The following is an 18,767-nucleotide window of genomic DNA, read 5'->3' as shown; positions in this document are numbered from 1 at the left end:
CAACATAACTAATTAAAAGTAGTAAGCACAACAATTGAGATTTGAAACGGTCATCAAATTATGTCTTAGTGTGAGAGAAACCAGTACGTGTTGGACTAATGTATATAATGTTGTCAACATAAGCTGGAAACAAAGTGATTTTACTATTGAAATCACATTTGTAAAGTCATAATGTGGGGGCAGAAAACTGGACAAGTGTGAGTTAACATGCCCTCTAGTCATTCAAAACTATAAGAAAATGCTAAGGTCTCTGTTAGATTAATCCACCTCCTCAATAGTAGGGCGAGGCTTGGCACCACTCCGTGAAACATGATCGCCAAAGTCTGCACTGGGCATTCGCCCAGGCATCCCACACTGGTAGAGTTTCGAGATAATGGGGTTACAGACCTTCTCCAGCTCTTTCTGCTGGTGTTCGTACTCCTTTTCTGCCAGCTGGTTGCTCTCCAGCCAGGAGATGGTCACGTTACATTTGTCCAAGATCATCTTCTTTGCTGATCTTGTCTTTAAATGTGTCGTCCTCCACAGTGCTTTTCATGTTGAAGGCATAGGATTCAACTGAATTCTTGGCTGCAGCCTTTTCTCTCTAGGGTTCATTATCTGCTTTGTATCTCTCTGCCTCCTGCACCATCCTCTCGATTTCCTCTTTGCTCAGCCCTTCCTTGTCGTCGGTGATCTTGTTCTATTTGCCTGAACCCTTGTCGACAGCAGAGACATTCAGGGAGCCATTCCACCACTCACTTACCTCACATCCATGAGCTAATCATCCCTCTGAGTGACGTCTGACTTGTATACAGAGAATCCATTTTTTAGCTCAAGAGCAGTGTGTTCCTATTATTGATTTGGTGCTTCTTGGTACAGTTCGTCAATGGGAAGTCGTTCTAAATTTCAGTTCAGTCGAAGGCGTACTGCTCTCCATTTTGGAAAGTGCTAGATGGATGAAGATGGCTGGTGAGAAAAGGGTGCATCTGCTACTGAGGAGCAGTGGAGGTGTAAAGAATGTGACAAGATAAATGCAAAGAAAAAGTGGTTTGGCACAAAGAAAGCTCCAAAAACAACCAAAGTAAGCGTGGTGAGGTGTAGGTCACATCACCTCTCTGCACCTATAAATAGATTGAGATAAGATGTAATTAGAATAGAGTTTTTGGAGAATTACTTGCTTTTTTCACGTTGTTAGTACTACATGTGGGATAGAGGTGACAAGAGGGTAGGCAGATAACAGGTTGCACAGCCTCTTTTTTTTGTTTTTGTTTTAGAGTCTCCTGAACTTACTTTATTGTACTTTGGATGTAACTCGCGAAACTATTAGCTTCTTTAGCTCCATAGGCTCCATAACCTTCAGCCATTGGCATTGAACATTTTCAGGCACATCATTGATCATCTTACCATTTTCCTCTTGTCTGTTTCACTGTGTCCTCCAGTGGATCCAAAAGTTTTGGGGTCAAAGCCTACCAGACAGCACAGCTGGCTGGTTAGCTAACACCATCTTGGGGACATTTGGAAAGGTTCCCCGGAAATGCATTCCACCCATTGCTTACCATTGGCTTTGTGGTTTGTAACTCACAATTCCTTGGTCTCGGTTTGCTGGCATTATTTGTTTTAGGCTGTCCAACTTGAGTTTGTCCCTTTCCTTGCCCAGACCCTTTTTAGTGTATTGTTCCACCATTACACAATTCCTCTAAACAGGTGTAAGAATCCAATCCAACAAAAGTGTAGATTTTGGTGGTAGAGAAAGTTTATTCCAAGAACAAGGACCTCATCCACAAGTTGCCTGTCTTCAGGTTCACTCCCTGGCTTCAACTGCCCCTAGATCACATCATAACATTCTAGTCACCTAGCAACATCTGTGAAACCCGGAGATGTGCAGGATGCTACAATAGGCCCTTGAATCTTGTTCTTATCTTACCACATTTGCTGTGCATTCAAAGACAGAGGTCAAATGTCAGGGTCTATCTTTCAGGGATTTTGGTGTTTCTTTCATTGACTTCAAAGTGAGAGGATTTATGTGACATTCATGCTGGCTACTCCGGGTATGCTGTACAATGTTAAAAAAATAAATAAAAATCTAGCACAAATACAAATGTCTGTAAATTAACTGTGCAGATATTTAAGAATATGGATAGCACGGATGAAGCATGTTTTTTGATAATTCAGAGTGTGATAGAAACAAATATTTTAATGCAATCAAAACCAATCATTACATTAGGTGATGACATTTCCACACATTATCATTTGTGTGCTATATATTTTTATCAGTAAAACTGTATGTCAGTGTAGATGCAATGGTCATTCCAATTGAAGATGTGTTGTCTGTAATAGCAGTGCGCTACCACACCATGCCTACTCCACCTTACCCAACTCCACTCTACTCTGAACCACTCCACAACTTTGCATTCTACTCTGCACCACTCCACACTACGACACTCCACACTACGACACTCCACACAGTATCACTGCAATATTCTTTGTACCATTCCACAGCATGCTATTTCACTTCACACTGAGCCTCTGCACTCTACTCTGCACTACTCCACTCTGTGCCACTTTACTTGACGCCTCTCTACTCTACACCACTGTACTCTAAACCAGTGCGCTGTACTCCACACTACACCACAGCACTCTATGCCGCTTCACTCCACCCCGAAAAAATCCACTCTGCACCGCTGTGATCTACGCCACTGCATTTATGCATCACTGAACTGCACACTAATGTACTGTACATTAATGCACCCAGCTATATGCTACTCTGCAACACTGGGCTCTACTGCATTCTACGCCACTCTACTTTACACCATTACATTCTATGTCACTTTCCTCTGCACCAATCTACACCATTGCATTCTGCTACAATGCAGTCTACGCGACTAGGCACCACTCTGCTCTGCGCCACTTTGCTCTGCACCACTCTTCCCTGCGCCACTGCACTCTACTCTGGACCACTCCATGGCACTGCACTCTGTGCCATTGAACTCCATGCCAATGCGTTCTACACAAGTGCACTCTGCGCCAGTGCTCTCTGCACCACTATGCTTGGCACACCACTAGAATGTGCGCACCACTCTACTATATGCCACTCTAATCTACTGTGCACCTCCCTACTCTGCCAGTACACTGTACCCTACTCTACTATGAACTCTGTGCCACTGCACAACTGTCCTCTCCCACTTCGCTCCACTCTATGCCACTTTACGCCACTCTAACCTGCACCTCTCCTCTCTACTCTGCACCACTCCACAATACCATTCCACATAATAGTCCATCACACACAATCTCACTCTACATATTTCCATGACAGTTAATATCATTTAATTACTATCCACATAATTCCACAGCACACCATGCCACATATTTCCACTACACAACTTCACACTACACCACACAATTCCACAACACAATATTCAACAACAAACAATTCAATAACAACCCATCTCTAGCTCGCACTTCCACCAACCCTGTCATCTCTCTCCCACACATTCACTGCCCCTCTCTTCTCTCCCTCACTCTACCACTACCCACTCTTATCTCACAATTCCACTTCACCCCTCTCATCCCTCCCTCACATTCCCTGTCTCCTCATTATACTGCCTGCTTACACATACTACCTTCCTATACCTCCTCATGCTGTGCACTTTTCTACCTTACCGGGTTCCCCTCACACTCATCCTCTCTCTCTCTCTCTCACACAGCTCTCTCTAACTCTCACACACTCTTCCCACCTCTCTCACAGCTCTTCGATCACAGTTTCTTTCCATGCCTTTTCAAGATCACCATTCCGCAAACTCACGCGCTCCTCTTCTTAGGGTGTCTTCTGTTTACACAGGAGCTTCCTCTTTATGCATCTGTGACCTGTCATCCCCGTCTTACTCTCTTTCTCACATACTCTTTCTGCTCCTCTGTCTGGAGTTCTTTCACCGCTTCGTGCACAACTTACCTATCCCTTGCTATCTTGGTTTCTATCTATTCTGTGCAGCTCTTATCCCTTTCAATTTACCATGCCACATAATTCCACTACATAAATGCACTACACACCACACAATTCAAACCCACACAATTCCACAACTAACAGTTCCAATTCAACCCACATAATTCCACTCCACACTGCATACATCCACTCCACTCCAAACAAAAACACATACATAAAAGACATTGTCATTTACAACGCCAATAGCTCTAACTCTGGCAAATGCGAGACCTATTGCATTGGAAATGCTTGTTTCTTAATTGCCAACTCCCAGCTTCCACCACAGGCAACGGCTTGTTGCATGGTCTCTTTGGGAACTTTGATAAATCTCTCCACAACACCGTTGCATTCTGGGTGGTAAAGAGTAGCTCTCTTGTGCCTAATTTCCTTTGAACTTAAGAACTCTTCCATGAACCTTGAGGTTAATTGAACACCGTTTTCTGACAACAGTGTTAGTGGAAAACCTTCACGTTCAAAGAGTTCTTCTAGGAACTCAATTACACCAGAAGACTCGGCCGAATTAACAATTTTAATGTCAGGCCACCGAGAAAACATGTCCATGCATACAATGACATAGCGGTCCTGAGTCTTAAGTCGCACGGGACCCAAAATGTCTATGGAAATGTCTGAAGAAGAAGAATACAAACCAGGATGGGAGGGTCCGAGGGAAAAGTTTAAAGACCAGAACGGACTGTATCCCCCAATCTACATATACAAAACAATAAAGTCCGAGGGTCTAGGAACGCCACCTACAACTATGGTGACATGTGTGCCAACAGTGCACCAGAAACTTAACCTACACAGGAAGTCCTAACTTAAAGGACGGAATCCCATCACTCACTGAAGTGGCATGCTTCATCATCCTTTGGGATCTCCTCCCGGCTGTAAGTCCTAGTACAGCCGAGGGCTACAACCCCCTCACTGTGAGGGAGGAGGTCTGGGATGTTTTATTGATGTTATTCCTAAGGGCTACTAAAACCCAGGATGAAGAGCTATTAATGTTGTATGCAAGTGATGAGCCCAGAGCAAACTAATGTGAAAATAGGAAAAGTGAGCTAAAACTATCAAGAGAAAAAGACTTTTAATAGTTCTCTTGATGTTAGGATTAAAAACAGTGCAAAATGCAGTTTTAACATAATAACTGCAACTGTGGTATACATGTTTCGGCTATCGTGACCTAACAAGTGTCTAGCCTTCTTCAGGACCTAGATGTTAAGTGGTACTGCGTTATGTGTACTCGAAAATAGGTGTCACCAAAACATAAATGAATGGAACCAATACAACCTACACCACCCAATGTCTCTGATGGATGCTCATGGTGTACTAGTCAACCCGTGAATTACGAGTAGGGAACATCACCTCACCTGGCAGCAGCTCAGGACGTGAGGCACCACTCTCTCCATTGGTACCCCGGGCTATGCAAGGCTGCAACCGGAGGCTAAGGAAATGTTTGTCCATGGACCAGAGGCTAGTTCCCTAATGACCATGGGCTGTGTTCTACATTTGAGAGCCCTCTCATCCTCGTTGCCAAAATATAGAAGTAACTCTCTTCAATAATGAAGGTAGAGAAGACAAAAGTATATTTTGAAGGTTTATTGAGACACCATGTAGATAAGACCCCATCCAGTCAGAAAGCCAGCTTAACTGCCAGGTAAGCAGTTCAACCCTGTGCCTGGCAACACACCCCACATTCCAGAACAAGAGGAATGTAAGCCTCAGACATATTCAGGACACCACAGCATTGTCGAACCTATAGCCTGAACTGCTTGACTGAATTACACCAAATGAGGCAGAAAGGTAGATGCTGTTACGCATTTCGTTCAAATCCGTTCAGTAGTTTTTGAGAAATATAAGAAGAAAAAGATAGATAAATCTTTGGTCGCGAAGGCTTTGCGAACAAGGACTAGCTTTAACTTTAACAAGGAAGTGTTGGCAGCCTTCTTGGGTTTCTGCTTCACCGAGTACCAAAAACAAAAGTGAAAATAAAGAAAAGGGAGCAGAGTAGGAATACCCTGACTCCCAAGCCACAGCATAAAAGCATTTTTAAAAAATTGCTGCGAAATCACGATAATCGTGAATTTGCGGCATAAAAAACAAAAATAGTACTTCCCCACTTGCTTTACAGTAACCCCCTGGTGGGCTATGTCCTGGGGGCATATGATGAATATAGGAGGGGGGCGCAGAGGGCCCTCTACCTTGGGCTTAGCAAAGCCCCGGGGACTGCCACCTCCCCTGAGCACTTTCAATTATGAATGCGGACAGCCCCGGGGACCACCACCTCACCGGGCCAAATTGCAGTTAAATGGGGGTAGGGCTGCACGGACCCCCCTAAACCCCAGAACCACTACTTCCCCAGGACTAATTAAACTTATGAGGGGGGGCTTCGCTGCTCCCTCTACCCCCCCCCCCCCCCCACCTCCGGGCACCGCCACCACCCAGGGGCTAAAATACAATAATTAAGGGGATCTTTTGGGCAAATTTGAACAAAGGAGGAGGGTGGCACAACTCTGACCCCCCCTCCCCCTCCATTGGAGACCGAGATGGCCAGGGGGACTGCCACACCACAGGGAGGGCTCCAGCAATGTCCTTGGTTGCCCACCCCAGGACATTGCAATTTGCCATGGCTTGGTGGAGCACCGCTATAGCAAACCAGCTGTGCTTTCAACAAGCGAGAGCAAAAATGCTGCCGCTTGTTCAAAACAGAGCAGGTCTGTTTCCCTGCCCGCTATGAAGCGAGCAAGGGAAACAGACATTGATTTGGGATCCAGCAAGCTGCAGGTAAGCAGCTCCCTGGATCTCAAAGCAATGCCGGTTTTGTAGGAGGCGGGGAGCGGCAGGGATCGTTTAGGCTCCGGCTCCCCAACATTTGAAATGTGGGTGCCCTGGGTGGTACCAGGGCACAAACACTACAGGCCGGGCCCAGGGCGATGGAGTCCCCGGGCCGAAATCGGCCCAGGAGGGGGGCCGCATAGTCTCACTCCCTTTAAAAAAAAATACATTTTAAAAAAGGGCAGGCCTCGGGGGATGGGCCCCTCCCTTTTTTTGTGACTTTTTTTTAAAAGGGGGCAGCCCCCTGGGGATGGGTACCCCACACCCTAAAATGGCCCCATAGTGGGCCTGCTCTGCCCCCTCCCTTTAAATAAAATAATTGAAAAAGGAAAGGCCGGGCCCGGGGGTCTTCCTAAAAAATAGAAAAATTAAAATAAAATAAAAAAAACAGCAACTCGCCCCCTTTCTCCACCAACAAGGACTCCTGTTACCTCCAGTAAGCTCAAAACACTGGGATTGCTGAGAGGTGGGTGGAGACCACGCCCCCTTTCTCCACCACTCTGCAAACGTGCCTCTCGGCGCACTGCTGGTCTGGGGATGAGGTACCCCTGCTTCCTGAGGGCCTCAGGACTAAAGTGGACTTCTTCCCTCCAGCACTGCAAATGGGCCTCATTGCGAATTACTAGTTGGGGGGTGAAGTCCCCTTGGCTATTGAGAGTCCTTGGGGGGCCAACTATCCTTCCTGTTACCTTCAGCAAGTCCCAAACAGTGGGTTTGCTGAGATGTTTTCGGTGTCTACGCCCCCTTTCTACATCAATCTGCAAACACGACTACTAATTAAAAAAAAACATAGAAATTCACAGAAACAACCAAGGTTACAGGGGAATTATAGTTATTAAATGAAATTTAAAAAACCTTAGAAATTCACTTAAAAAAAACAAAGGTTACAGAGATGTTATAGTAAGGCTGACATTTCACACTTACAAAACTGGGGAAATTCAGCAATGCATTGCACGCCCTGCAATGCACTGCTGAGGACCCCACTGATTTCATCAGTCACAGAATCTCTGATGCAGCCACTCACTCCCCAATATAACTTTTCATACACCCACTCCAACTTCCACACTACCATGCTAAAAAAACATTGACACACCAATACCAGTACTTGTACACCCACTCACTGATTAATAGGTCTACACACTTATCCACTCAGTCACCCATGCAGCCACTCCTAATCTAACTCACTCACTAACACAGCCACTGGTATATCCGCTCATACACACATATAGCTACTCACACACTATCAGTCACCCATAAACTACACACACACCTACTCAAAACATACTCACCTATTCAGTTATACACACACCGCTCACTTACTTTACAGATACTAACACATACTCACTCAACTACACAGTCACTGACACAAGCACACACTCACCCATACAAATACAGCTACTCTCACAATCACTTACTCACATATAAAGTCACTCGTATACTTGCGCAAACACCTTTACTGCCTTTCACATATGCAGTTACTCACCCATACACCACTGGCACGTGTACTTAGTCACTGACACAACCATACACACACTAGCTCACCCATACAGCCACTGGCAGACGCACTCACTAACCCTTAAAGCCACTGACTCACTCATCCATACAGGCAGTCACACACCCCTTCACCCACCCACACAGCCACTCAGACACTTGTACAGGTACTCCGACAACTAATCTTTCACCCTTACAGCCGCTCACACACTCATTCAGCAACTTACACTCTAACTAACCTACTGATACAGACATTCACACAACCAGTCACTTGCCCATATATTCACAGAGACACTTAATCACTCACTTATACAGTTAGTCACGCAACCACTAAATCATTCATACAGGCACTCATACACTCTGATTCACCAGAACACCTTTGTAGATATATATTTGACATTCATAAACTGTTTAAAAACAGTCATATTCACTGGATGATGTCATTAGTGATGTCACTGACCACATCATGAGTGGTGTAATATGTGAGGTCATAAGAAGTGCATTGCGGGGACGTGAGTTATAGTTAGCTCAGCTTACTAGAACTGCAGAGTTTTTATTTTGAATATTGTACGAGTGAAATGTCAGCCTAACTAGAACATCAATGTAACCTTTGTTTTGTACAGTGAATATATATATATATATATATATATATATATATCTGTGTGTTAAAAAGATAAGCATTGCTATTTCACACTTTAAAAAGCTTTCATGCTAAAGTGCAAACAAATCATGCCTTTACAGCCTATTGTTTGTATCAAGATCTTCCTTCACCTCATGATTTCATATGGACACAACCCCAAAAATGTTGTATGCCTAGTACATTTAATTACACAAGTTTGCAATCAAGCTAGGGTTTCTTCATACCTTTAATCAAATAGAAACATGGGAATCAGTTTTCCACACCCATGGGGCATTGAAGCACTTCAGTTTATTTTACGATGAAAAAGAATTGTTACATCGGAGTGCTCAAAGCAACCAGTACATATGAACAATAAAAAAAATTGTTTTTTAAGTCAGACATTCATGTTGTGTTTTTAGGTCGAGCCTAGCGTAAGACTGCACACATGGGCAGTCTCGCTGGCGAGACTTAATGATTTAGAGTCAGTGTCAGTATTGGGCTTTAAGCCCTGCCCCTCTTTCCCATTGGCTGGCGTCACCGTTTATGCTAAACGGCGGCCAGCCATTGGGAAAGAGCACTTGCTGACGTACAGTTTTCTCTATTTGAGCCGTCCCACTTAGACTGGCTCATTTGACTTACTGTTGTCGCAAAAGCTTTATCTTTATGGGGCCATGTGTTTCAAACATAAGGCTCCATAAAGACAAGAAAGCTTTCACTACGGACGAAAGTGAAAGCCGACCGTGCCTGTATTCACCAGCAGCCAGGGTGCCAAATGTATTTCCGCCCAGGGCGCTACCCTGGCAAAGGCCGACTCTATTGTCATCGAGTCTGTGGCTCACCATAGCTGCATCAGATTCGTGTAAAGTCACGTCCTCCCCCACCCATTTTCCCACCTACCTACCTCCAGACACACCCGACCCTCGCAATCAGCCGAAGGTTTAATAATGCTCCTTCTGCAAACCCCAGGGTCACCGCACAGCTCCCTTGCGGAGAGGCAAGTCTAAACTCGACGACCCCCACAAACAGCCGTTATCTTGATGGAGTTTGAACGGTTACTTTTTAAAAGAGTCCGGCGCAATAGCCATGCGGCCTATCAGCAATATAATATCACCAACCTCCTCTAAGGAATATTATCGAATACAAGGAAAGGGGAAGAAATATCCCCAAAAGTATTTTCAATAACATTATTAGAGTTAGTGGCACTTATAGACGAGAGAGAGCGAGAGGACGATAGAGCGCGAGAGAGAGAGAGCGCGAGAGAGTGACAGCGCGTGCGAGAGAGTGTGTGTGAAAGCAAGAGAGCGAGCGCTTGAGAGAAACTTTGTTCTGGCCCCGCACTAATGGAAAGCTGTGTGGTGTGTTTCGTTTATTTTTGCAGCAAATGCACGAACTCGCTGAGCTTTGTGGTCGGCTGCAGGGTGTTGCCCTGCGCACAAGGGATGTCGCGCGTCAGCCCCTCCTGGCCTTTATACAGCCATTCCTGTATTTCTGACGATGTTTGGGTAGAGAGGCGCCAGAGCCGCTTCTGTGGGCCCCGGTACGGCGCCCGTGAGAGGACTGCGCTTCTTTCAGAGCCCCCCACCGCACTCATTCCGTCACATTTTCCCCACCTCTGAGACATGCTTTCTCGCATTATAACCAGGTTAGGTTGGAAACTCAAACAGTGACCCAGACATGAGGACGGGGCTGGGGAGAAATGGATGGACAGAAATGCAGCACGTGTATTCCGTGGAATGTCGGTAGAGCTGGGGCAGAGGCCGTCACGCACATGGCTGGCGGAGAAGATGTGGCTTAACGGCTAGAGCGGCCGACTTTGAAGTTAAGGAACCAGGTTCAGTCTGGCTCAAACATTCTGTGATTCTGGGCATATCTCCCCATGCCTGAAAAATGAGTGTGTCCGTCTCTAATGCAATTGGTGCTCATGTAAAGCGCTCTGAAACCTTCGATCGAGTTAAAATTGCACACAAAAAATCATTAGCTTGTTGTGGTAGCCCACGGGTCGTCTGCGTTAGCTCAGGAGATGAGACAGGAGGCCACATTGGTCTCTAGTCACTTCTCAGAGAACCTGTACAAACCGGGCTCGGTCCACGAGGAGTCTGAGACATTCAGTGCGGTCAGACACCTTTGTTTTAGAGGCTGCCAGGGGTGGACGGTTCACTCCGAGGTCAGCCAGTCTGCGGCACACAGCCCTGCATACGTGAAAGCAGATTAACTTTCTTCGATGCATGCACTGCAAGTCTCAGCCCCATGGGTCCCTCTGCCATCCCCACCAACTGCATCTTAGAACAAACCTAATATATATGAGAGGTGAGAGTCATAGGCGAATCAGAGGCTTCATCACAGTCTGAAGGAACTCTCAGACTGATGCAAAACTCGTGAAGTCCACAGCCCTACACCTGACATGAATTTCGCTCTGACTGGTGATTTTGAAGCTGCTGGTTAACCATTGCACAATGCTAAGAAAAGGAAAACAAGCATTGGCAAAGCCAGTTGGTCTCACCTATGCAAGAGCTATTGACTTTGCCAATGTCTTTTTAGCTATGTTGTAGACCAGCTTAGATGCTGTGCAGCATGGTTAAAAGTTGTTTTAAAAAAGTGCTAGGACGGTCAGCACTGGCCACATTATATCACTTTTTTTAAGGCAGATGGAGGTGGGTAACATGGACAAAGGGAGAGAGGGAGGATGGGAAGGAATGGAAACCACAGGTGGGAAAGGACAGCAAGAACAAAACAAGCATTGAAAATGCAATAGGTCTCGCCTTTGGTTAAGTTAAAGCCATTTGCTTTGCTAATGGTATTGTATAGCAACTCAACTGGCTTTAACTTAATGAAAGGTGAGACCTTTTGCATTTGTAATGCTTGTTATTCGACATTTGAGAACCAATCAATGCAGCCGCACGTGGTCCGTCCTTTGGAATGTTATGATACATGGTTAAGTCTTGTATCCGTCAAGCAATCTTATTTTTAAGGTTTCCTATATCCTAACTCAGCTGTGTGCAACCCCCAAAAATCCTGCTCATCACAGCAACCCTCGTCGCTTCCCACTAATTCACTATTGAAGTAAGTCGGCTTCCAATTAGACCCCCTGTGCGGGATATCGCAATTTTGAGCTAAGCAAAAAAATCAGCACTTTTTAAAATAGAATTACTGTCATTTTCACAAACTACCCCATAAAAATGGAACCTTTTAAATACATAGACTTACCCTCTTTTTATTGACTTTGCACTGCTGTTGGTCCAGTAACATTCAGCCTTTTCCACGCGGTTTCTGGGGAGGGAAATTTCTAGACCAGACATTTACATTTCTCTGCTTAAAAAGATTTCCTCTAATATTGTACCTGCTGTTGGTAATCTTGAAATATGCGTACCTCAAGACCGTTATATAGAGCTGCTGCTCCATTCCTCACCCTTATCTCATTGTGATCTCAATGGTTTTGAAATAATATGCTTGCGGGTAGATCCTGTAGTGCAGAACTGAAAGAGACCCAAAGGCTATAGCGTTTCGAGAATTCATTTGGCCAGAAAGAGGTCAGCTGAAGACCCTTCCACTCTCTGAAAATTCCAGAAAATATTTAGGGACCGCTCTGTGTGTGCTCCATCTTTGTTTCTATTCTTGCAATTTAATTATGAACACCCTAATTTCTGAAATATTCTAACTAATATTTTCGATTGAAATCTCCATTGCTTTTGTTCCCTCTGCAACCTTCCAACATTCAGCCTTGAATAATGTCCCAGCTCAATATTACTTTCAAGTGTGGTTGCCCAGTCCTCGCTTGTATGCACGAGATCTGCCAGGGAAGACCCATTGCTCCCCTCTGACCCCTGCTGATAAGACTAGGGATACAAAGTTCGTCGCCACCAGGCAAGAGCTGTTTTTCCAAGTGTCGGTTACAATCCAGTTTCCCACAGGGGGTATTTACCATAGCGGAGTAGTATTTTCACCTCCGCATCGCACAGTCCTTACCAGAACCAGGGGCTCAGCTTCTCCACAGCAGTTTGAAAGGCAAAATCAGTAGGATAGTGAGTGATCCAGAGTAAAGGGTCCCAATACTGACCCCATTAGGCTGGCACAGAAACGTCTCTCTGACAGCAGTCATCACCAAACCACAATCAATCCCACACCTTCAAGCCGACCTCTCTCAGCTGTCCACAGTCTTACTGCCTGTCTACAGGTACCATCTGCCATTTAGCCGAAAGCCCAGTGCACTCAACAATTCATCCAGTCAGGCCAATGGGTTTTAGCTTTATTCATGTCACAGTTCATTCATACAGGTGCCTCATCTGGGGACCTCACTCCACTCCTCGGAATTCGTAGGTAACTCAGAGCTTCACTGGAGCTCCAGGCAAGCCCGTAACAATCAGATCATTGAGTTCACACCATTAAGTAGAAACTTCTGCAAAGGCAGCCAGAGATATCCGTTGCTGCCTCATGGGGATTTTCTGTAACATTGCCACACCTTCAGGTCTGCACTACAGTGGTTACATTCAGCCTCTTGCCATCTCCCTCTCTCAGCAGTGGGATTGGGGCCAGTGGACACCTGCTGGCAACTACTGGGTTAAAAAAAAGTGGTTTTTTTTGTTTGTTTTTTATAGAATTGCCCGCCCAATGTGTACAAGGGCCTGCAGACTGCTCGATGGACCACAGAAGAAAGCATATCTATAAGGAAGAATTATTAGAGTCCTAGGATGCCTCTACATTGTCTTGCATCTGAAAATCACCCTTCTTCTCTCTGAATTTAAGCTAGGACCTGAACAAATGTATACGGTGGTCCATCTAGTACACACACTACATCCAGAGATCGGTAATTGCATGGCTGTGGAACGAGAAACAGTTCTGACTGTGGCCCAGCCTTGTGTTGGTTTATTGTATTTTTGTTTCTATCTGGGATGTGACACATTGTGACAACCACAAATAATTGTACCGAGTTCTTAAAAAAAAAAAGGATACAGAGAATTGCACAGTTTACAGTCCCATCTAGGGTAGGTGGTAGACCTTTGTCTCAAAATTGTTTTCATTATTTTTCCAAACAGTTTGCGGGTGGAACAGCGAATTCCATGGATTAAGAGTCCTCTTGCACTTCAAACCATTATGCGATGCATTGGGAAGGATGCCCCTACATCGCTTAAGGAAAAGCTTGAGGTACAGGATTCACCTTATCCTTCTGTTCCTACTGAGAAATGGAAAGTTTTTATGACAAATATATTTTTAAGTAACCTATGTCCCAAGATAATGTTTGTAATACTGCTGCGGGGACATTTTGTTCTTTGTATGCCTTTTGTGTGTTCCTTTCTAGTTTATCTTTACTTGCTTAAACTTGTGACACGTGTATTTCAACAGAACAGAAAATATTCTGTTTGGAGAAACATCATCCAAAAGACCTTTCTGGTGACCCTTGAATGTAGGCCAGTCTCCCTTTCCAACACCCTCAGAATCTAACAAGGATTGCAGTGTTATCCTAGAACATCAGCTATCAGTTCTGACCTCACATCAACAAGGTGGCCACTGCATGCTTTCGTTTGTTGCAGATTCTCAGTAAGGTTCCCCCGTTTCTCCCTTCAAACTCCTGTGATACCATAACCTGTGTAGTATTGCCATTTCTCATACCTGGAACTTCCTGGGCACTCAGTATCTAGGCTCGTATGCACCCAAGACGGAGCAGCCAGGTGGATACTTGGCCTAAGACACTGTCCCCACATTACTCCTCACAAGAAAGCTTTTCATTGGCAGCCTGTTTGTGGAAATGTACCCAAAAGTGAGCACACTGGTGCGGGGTCACCCTCTCGTCCACGGCTCCAAAAACGAACAAAAAGAGATCGGCACTGGAGTTGAAATAAAATAACAAGTTTATTAATCACTCATAAGCGGGACCACGTCAACACGACACTCTCAAGTGTTGTAGGAGGAAGTACACTGGATTCACAAACCATCGTCCTTTTATGCAGTTTTGTTGCACTGTAAGCATGTGGACAGAAATGGAAAGAACAAGTTTAGAAATAGCTATCAGCAAGCAAGTGCAGATAGATGACTACGTGGTCAGCAAATAGGCAGGAGGAGCAGATAACATCTAAGACCAGGTGCAGCGGCAGCTAGGAACCCCCAGCACGTACATTGCTTAGCCATGTCAGGAGGTCAACTAAAATATATGACACAAACAGAGTGAAAAGGCGAACAGCAGAGGACAAATGAATTGCAAAGGAAACGAAATGGACACCACAGCCAAAATGGCTGTTGCTTATGCTAATGAAAATATGACACGTTTCCACAGACGACTCTTTTAGGATAAGTTAAGGCATTTTCTTATTTCTTCAAAGGGTACAATTCACATCATGAATGTCAATTAACATCAATTCACAGATTTCTCGTTCTATTGCTAAACGGGCATTTGTATTTTGGACATTCGTTTTAGACAGTAAAAAAGTAGTACAAGTGGAAATACAGAGGGAACAGAGCATTGACCCACAAGGAATACATAAACAACAAGAGAAGAGAATTGCAATAATTATGAACAAGGCCGACAATATTTTGAGACCCCATACTGAAAATATGCTCCAGAACCATCCAGTCCAAGTCCATGTTCCTGAGTCTTGATGCAGCTCAGTGGCTATTTCATGAATTTTGGAAATGGCATCATAAACAGTAGGGGCGTGGTCAGGGATGAACACGCAACAGCTACTCCCGATAATGCGACATGCTCCACCACGATCAGCTAAGAATACATCTAGAACCAACAATTCTCGTAATTTGGAGTTCTTCTGTAATATTTCCAAGAGCCATTGCTTATTGAATAATCACAACCTCTACTACACGGGTCAAGCATCTAATTTTCCTACTTTTCAAAGCCGCACCAACAAAGAAAAAGAGTCCCAAATTTAAGTCAACATATTGCTGTAATGCAGTGTCAGTTTGATCCACTTTATCATTATTTATAGTTCTTTTGAATCGGTTAAAGGAAATGTTCTAAGATTCAGGTGCTAAGAACACAGGAGGAAGCAAGAAGGACACATAGCATGTTCCAGACCATCCAATTGATAGATGATAGTAAACTTTACTTCTACAAATGAAATAAGTGTTGTGTGAGGATAGAAAACTGCTATTGTTCGTTCCAGTGATATTCAGTACTGTGGTACAGTCACTTTTTCCCACTGGGATACTGCCAAAACTACTCGCACAAAGATTTGCTCGGGCTCTAGTAACAGCGATAACAGGAGGCCCATTACCCTTGGCCGTTTGGGTGTTGGGGAAAACATAGCTTGTGGAGGAATATCCTTTGCGATTCTCCTCCATTTCCCATACAGTTCCTTTGGCTTTTGGGTCCCCTTCCTCATCGGGGTAACAAACCTTGTTTAATCGCCCATTAAGTCCTCCTACATCAGCTAGAGTAATATTACTGATTTCCGAGGCCCACAACAGTGCGAACCAGGCTCTACAGGAGCCATTATGTAAGAATGGCAAGGGAAAGAAAGGTGTTTCTCCCTTCTTCTGATGGGCTGGCATCATTCCACATACCCAGCAGTTGGTAGTGTTCATAGCATTATGAGTATGATGAAATATTTGTATGAAAGTGTTATTGAGATATGACATTCGGTGCTCCTTTTCATGGTAGGGAAGAGTGAAGTAACATTGTTCTTTGGGGACAGGACTAGCAGCAGACAGTAAGTTTCAAGCCCGAGTTACTTCCTCCACAACCCACATTATCACAGCAATGATGACAGCAGTCAAAGTTAGTCCAGTGATTAACATTGTGCATTTGCTACAGACTTTTGCAGCATCCGAATTCTTCACCTCAGGCATGTTCATCTCGTCAGTCTTTAACCACCCAGGACAGTGGCTCAAACAATCTCTTTCTGCAATGAAGTGTCTTTCTTCTTGGATCGAAGCAGATATCTAGATGCACCAGGGATCGTGTGGTCCGGGAAGACTTCCTCAGGCCTGTCAGGTGACGCTGCTCATCCTCTCTCGGTGAGCAGGATATCGCGGTGATCTGTCAACACAGCAGGGCTCACGACGGCATGGGGAATTTTCCTGCAATGGCTGGCATGGACCCAATTCTTCGGTTGGTAACTCACACTGCAGTTCTGGTAGCAAGGAGGACATGCTCTGGGCCACGCCACCATGGTGCCAAAGAATTTGTCAGTTTACACGATTTTGTCAGCACGAAATCGCCAGGCCGCAGATCGTGGCTTTCACCCTGCGACCTGTCTGGAAAGGCTTCCCTTACTTGCTGATAAATAGAAGACAAGCTATCAGTTGACTGGAACAAATAGTCACTCATCAACATGTGAGGAACATCATGTATAGGGCGAGGCTTAGGGACCCTCCAAAAATGTGTGGGCCTGCCAAAAGCGATCTCATATGGCGTACGGCCAGATCGTGTATGTGGAATTGATCTAATAGAAAGCAAGGCTAGGGGCAGCGCATCAGGATATTTCAAAGACGTGGAAGCCTGTATTTTAGCCAATTTCAATTTCATGGTGGAGTTATAACACTCCACCAGGCCTGCTGATTGTGGGTGAAAAGGGGCATGAAATTTCTGCTTAATCCCCAACCCTTTTATGACATATTCTACATCTTGCCCAATGAAATGAGGTCCGTTGTCATTCCATAGGACCCGACAAATGCCAAATCGAGGAAATAACTCCTTTAGGAGAACTTTCGCTGTCGTGAGAGCTGTATTATCCTTCATAGCGTACGCCTCCACCCATTTACTGAAGGCACAAACCACTACTAGGACATATTTTAGATTATTACAGCGCTCAAACTGAATGTAACCCATTTGCAGGACCTCAAAAGGTGCAGTTGGTGTCGTAAACGCTCCTGTTGGAGTTCGCGTTCCCTTTCCAGGATTATACTGGAGACAGACCAGACAAGACTGGACTATCTTTTTAGCAATGCCGGCAATATCGGGATGATCCCAAACTTGCATAAGTTGATTTGCCATTGAGGATGCACCAACATGTGCCGGCCCATGTGAATCAAAGGGTATAAGTATGCTGTGGGCAACTTCCATTTGGTCATGTCTTTATTCCTCCAGTAGCCTTTATCATCCAGTGTTCCCTCCTTAGACCATTGGTCTAGTTCGTCAACAGAGGCAGATTGTTGCATGTCCAGCACTTCCTGTCTGGCATAATGCCAACATTCAGCTTGTGACTTCACCACATACATAGATATGGTACTTCGCTGCATTGCGGTCTCACGGACTGTGTGATCCGCAAAGGTGTTACCGGCTCCTATTTTATCAGTAACTTTCTTGTGTGCACCACACTTAACAATTGCCACTTTCTTAGGATAAGTTAGGGCAGTAAGAAGATTATGCACTAATTCTCCATGCACTATCATGTGAGGTGGGGAAGCCCCTTTCTTTTCACAAGCGACTAAAATTGTTTGCCACCACGAAAGCGTACTGGCTGTCGGTAAAAATGTTAACAAGTAAGTCTGTACTAAGCTCACATGCTCTCGTCCGTGCAATCAGTTTGGCCGCTTGGGCCGACTTCTGTGGGATGCGAGCTGTCTCAACTACTGTCTGAAGTGTCTTGATAGCATAGGCAGTAGTGCCATCAGGTAATTTTAAACATGAGCCATCAACCCATAACTCCCCATCAACACTAGAGAAAGGTGCATCTTGTAGGTCAGCGCGACCCTTTGTTTGCTCTTCAGCGAGGAATATACAATCATGTAACTCTTGCGACTGAGTAGATGGAAATGGTAATAGTGTAGCAGGCTTTAATGTCAAACATCTTTTCAATGTGACATGAGGGGCCAAAAGTGTCAATTCATATCCTGTCAAACGAGCACTAGTCAAATGCTGTGTTTTCGTTCGATTTAGCAAAGCATCAATTGAATGGGGTACTAACAAGCAGTTTGTGTGACAAA

General features: G+C 44.8%; 1 protein-coding gene across 3 annotated transcripts in view; it reads left to right on the top strand.

Annotated features, from left to right (window-relative positions):
• FASTKD2 (FAST kinase domains 2) overlaps positions 1-18,767 on the top strand; it is a 307,901-nt gene that overhangs the window by 84,660 nt on the left and 204,474 nt on the right. For all 3 annotated transcript variants that reach the window (XM_085648896.1, XM_085648894.1, XM_085648895.1), the window contains one exon: positions 13,928-14,036. In XM_085648896.1, coding sequence (XP_085505022.1) covers positions 13,928-14,036 — 109 coding nt within the window. The remainder of the gene's footprint in view (positions 1-13,927; positions 14,037-18,767) is intronic.

The sequence above is a fragment of the Triturus cristatus genome, chromosome 3_2 (genome assembly GCF_964204655.1).
Source record: "Triturus cristatus chromosome 3_2, aTriCri1.1, whole genome shotgun sequence".
Classification (NCBI taxonomy): Eukaryota; Metazoa; Chordata; class Amphibia; order Caudata; family Salamandridae; genus Triturus; species Triturus cristatus.
The sequence above is the reverse complement of the archived record's forward strand: the minus strand, read 5'-3'. Positions and strand labels throughout refer to the sequence as shown.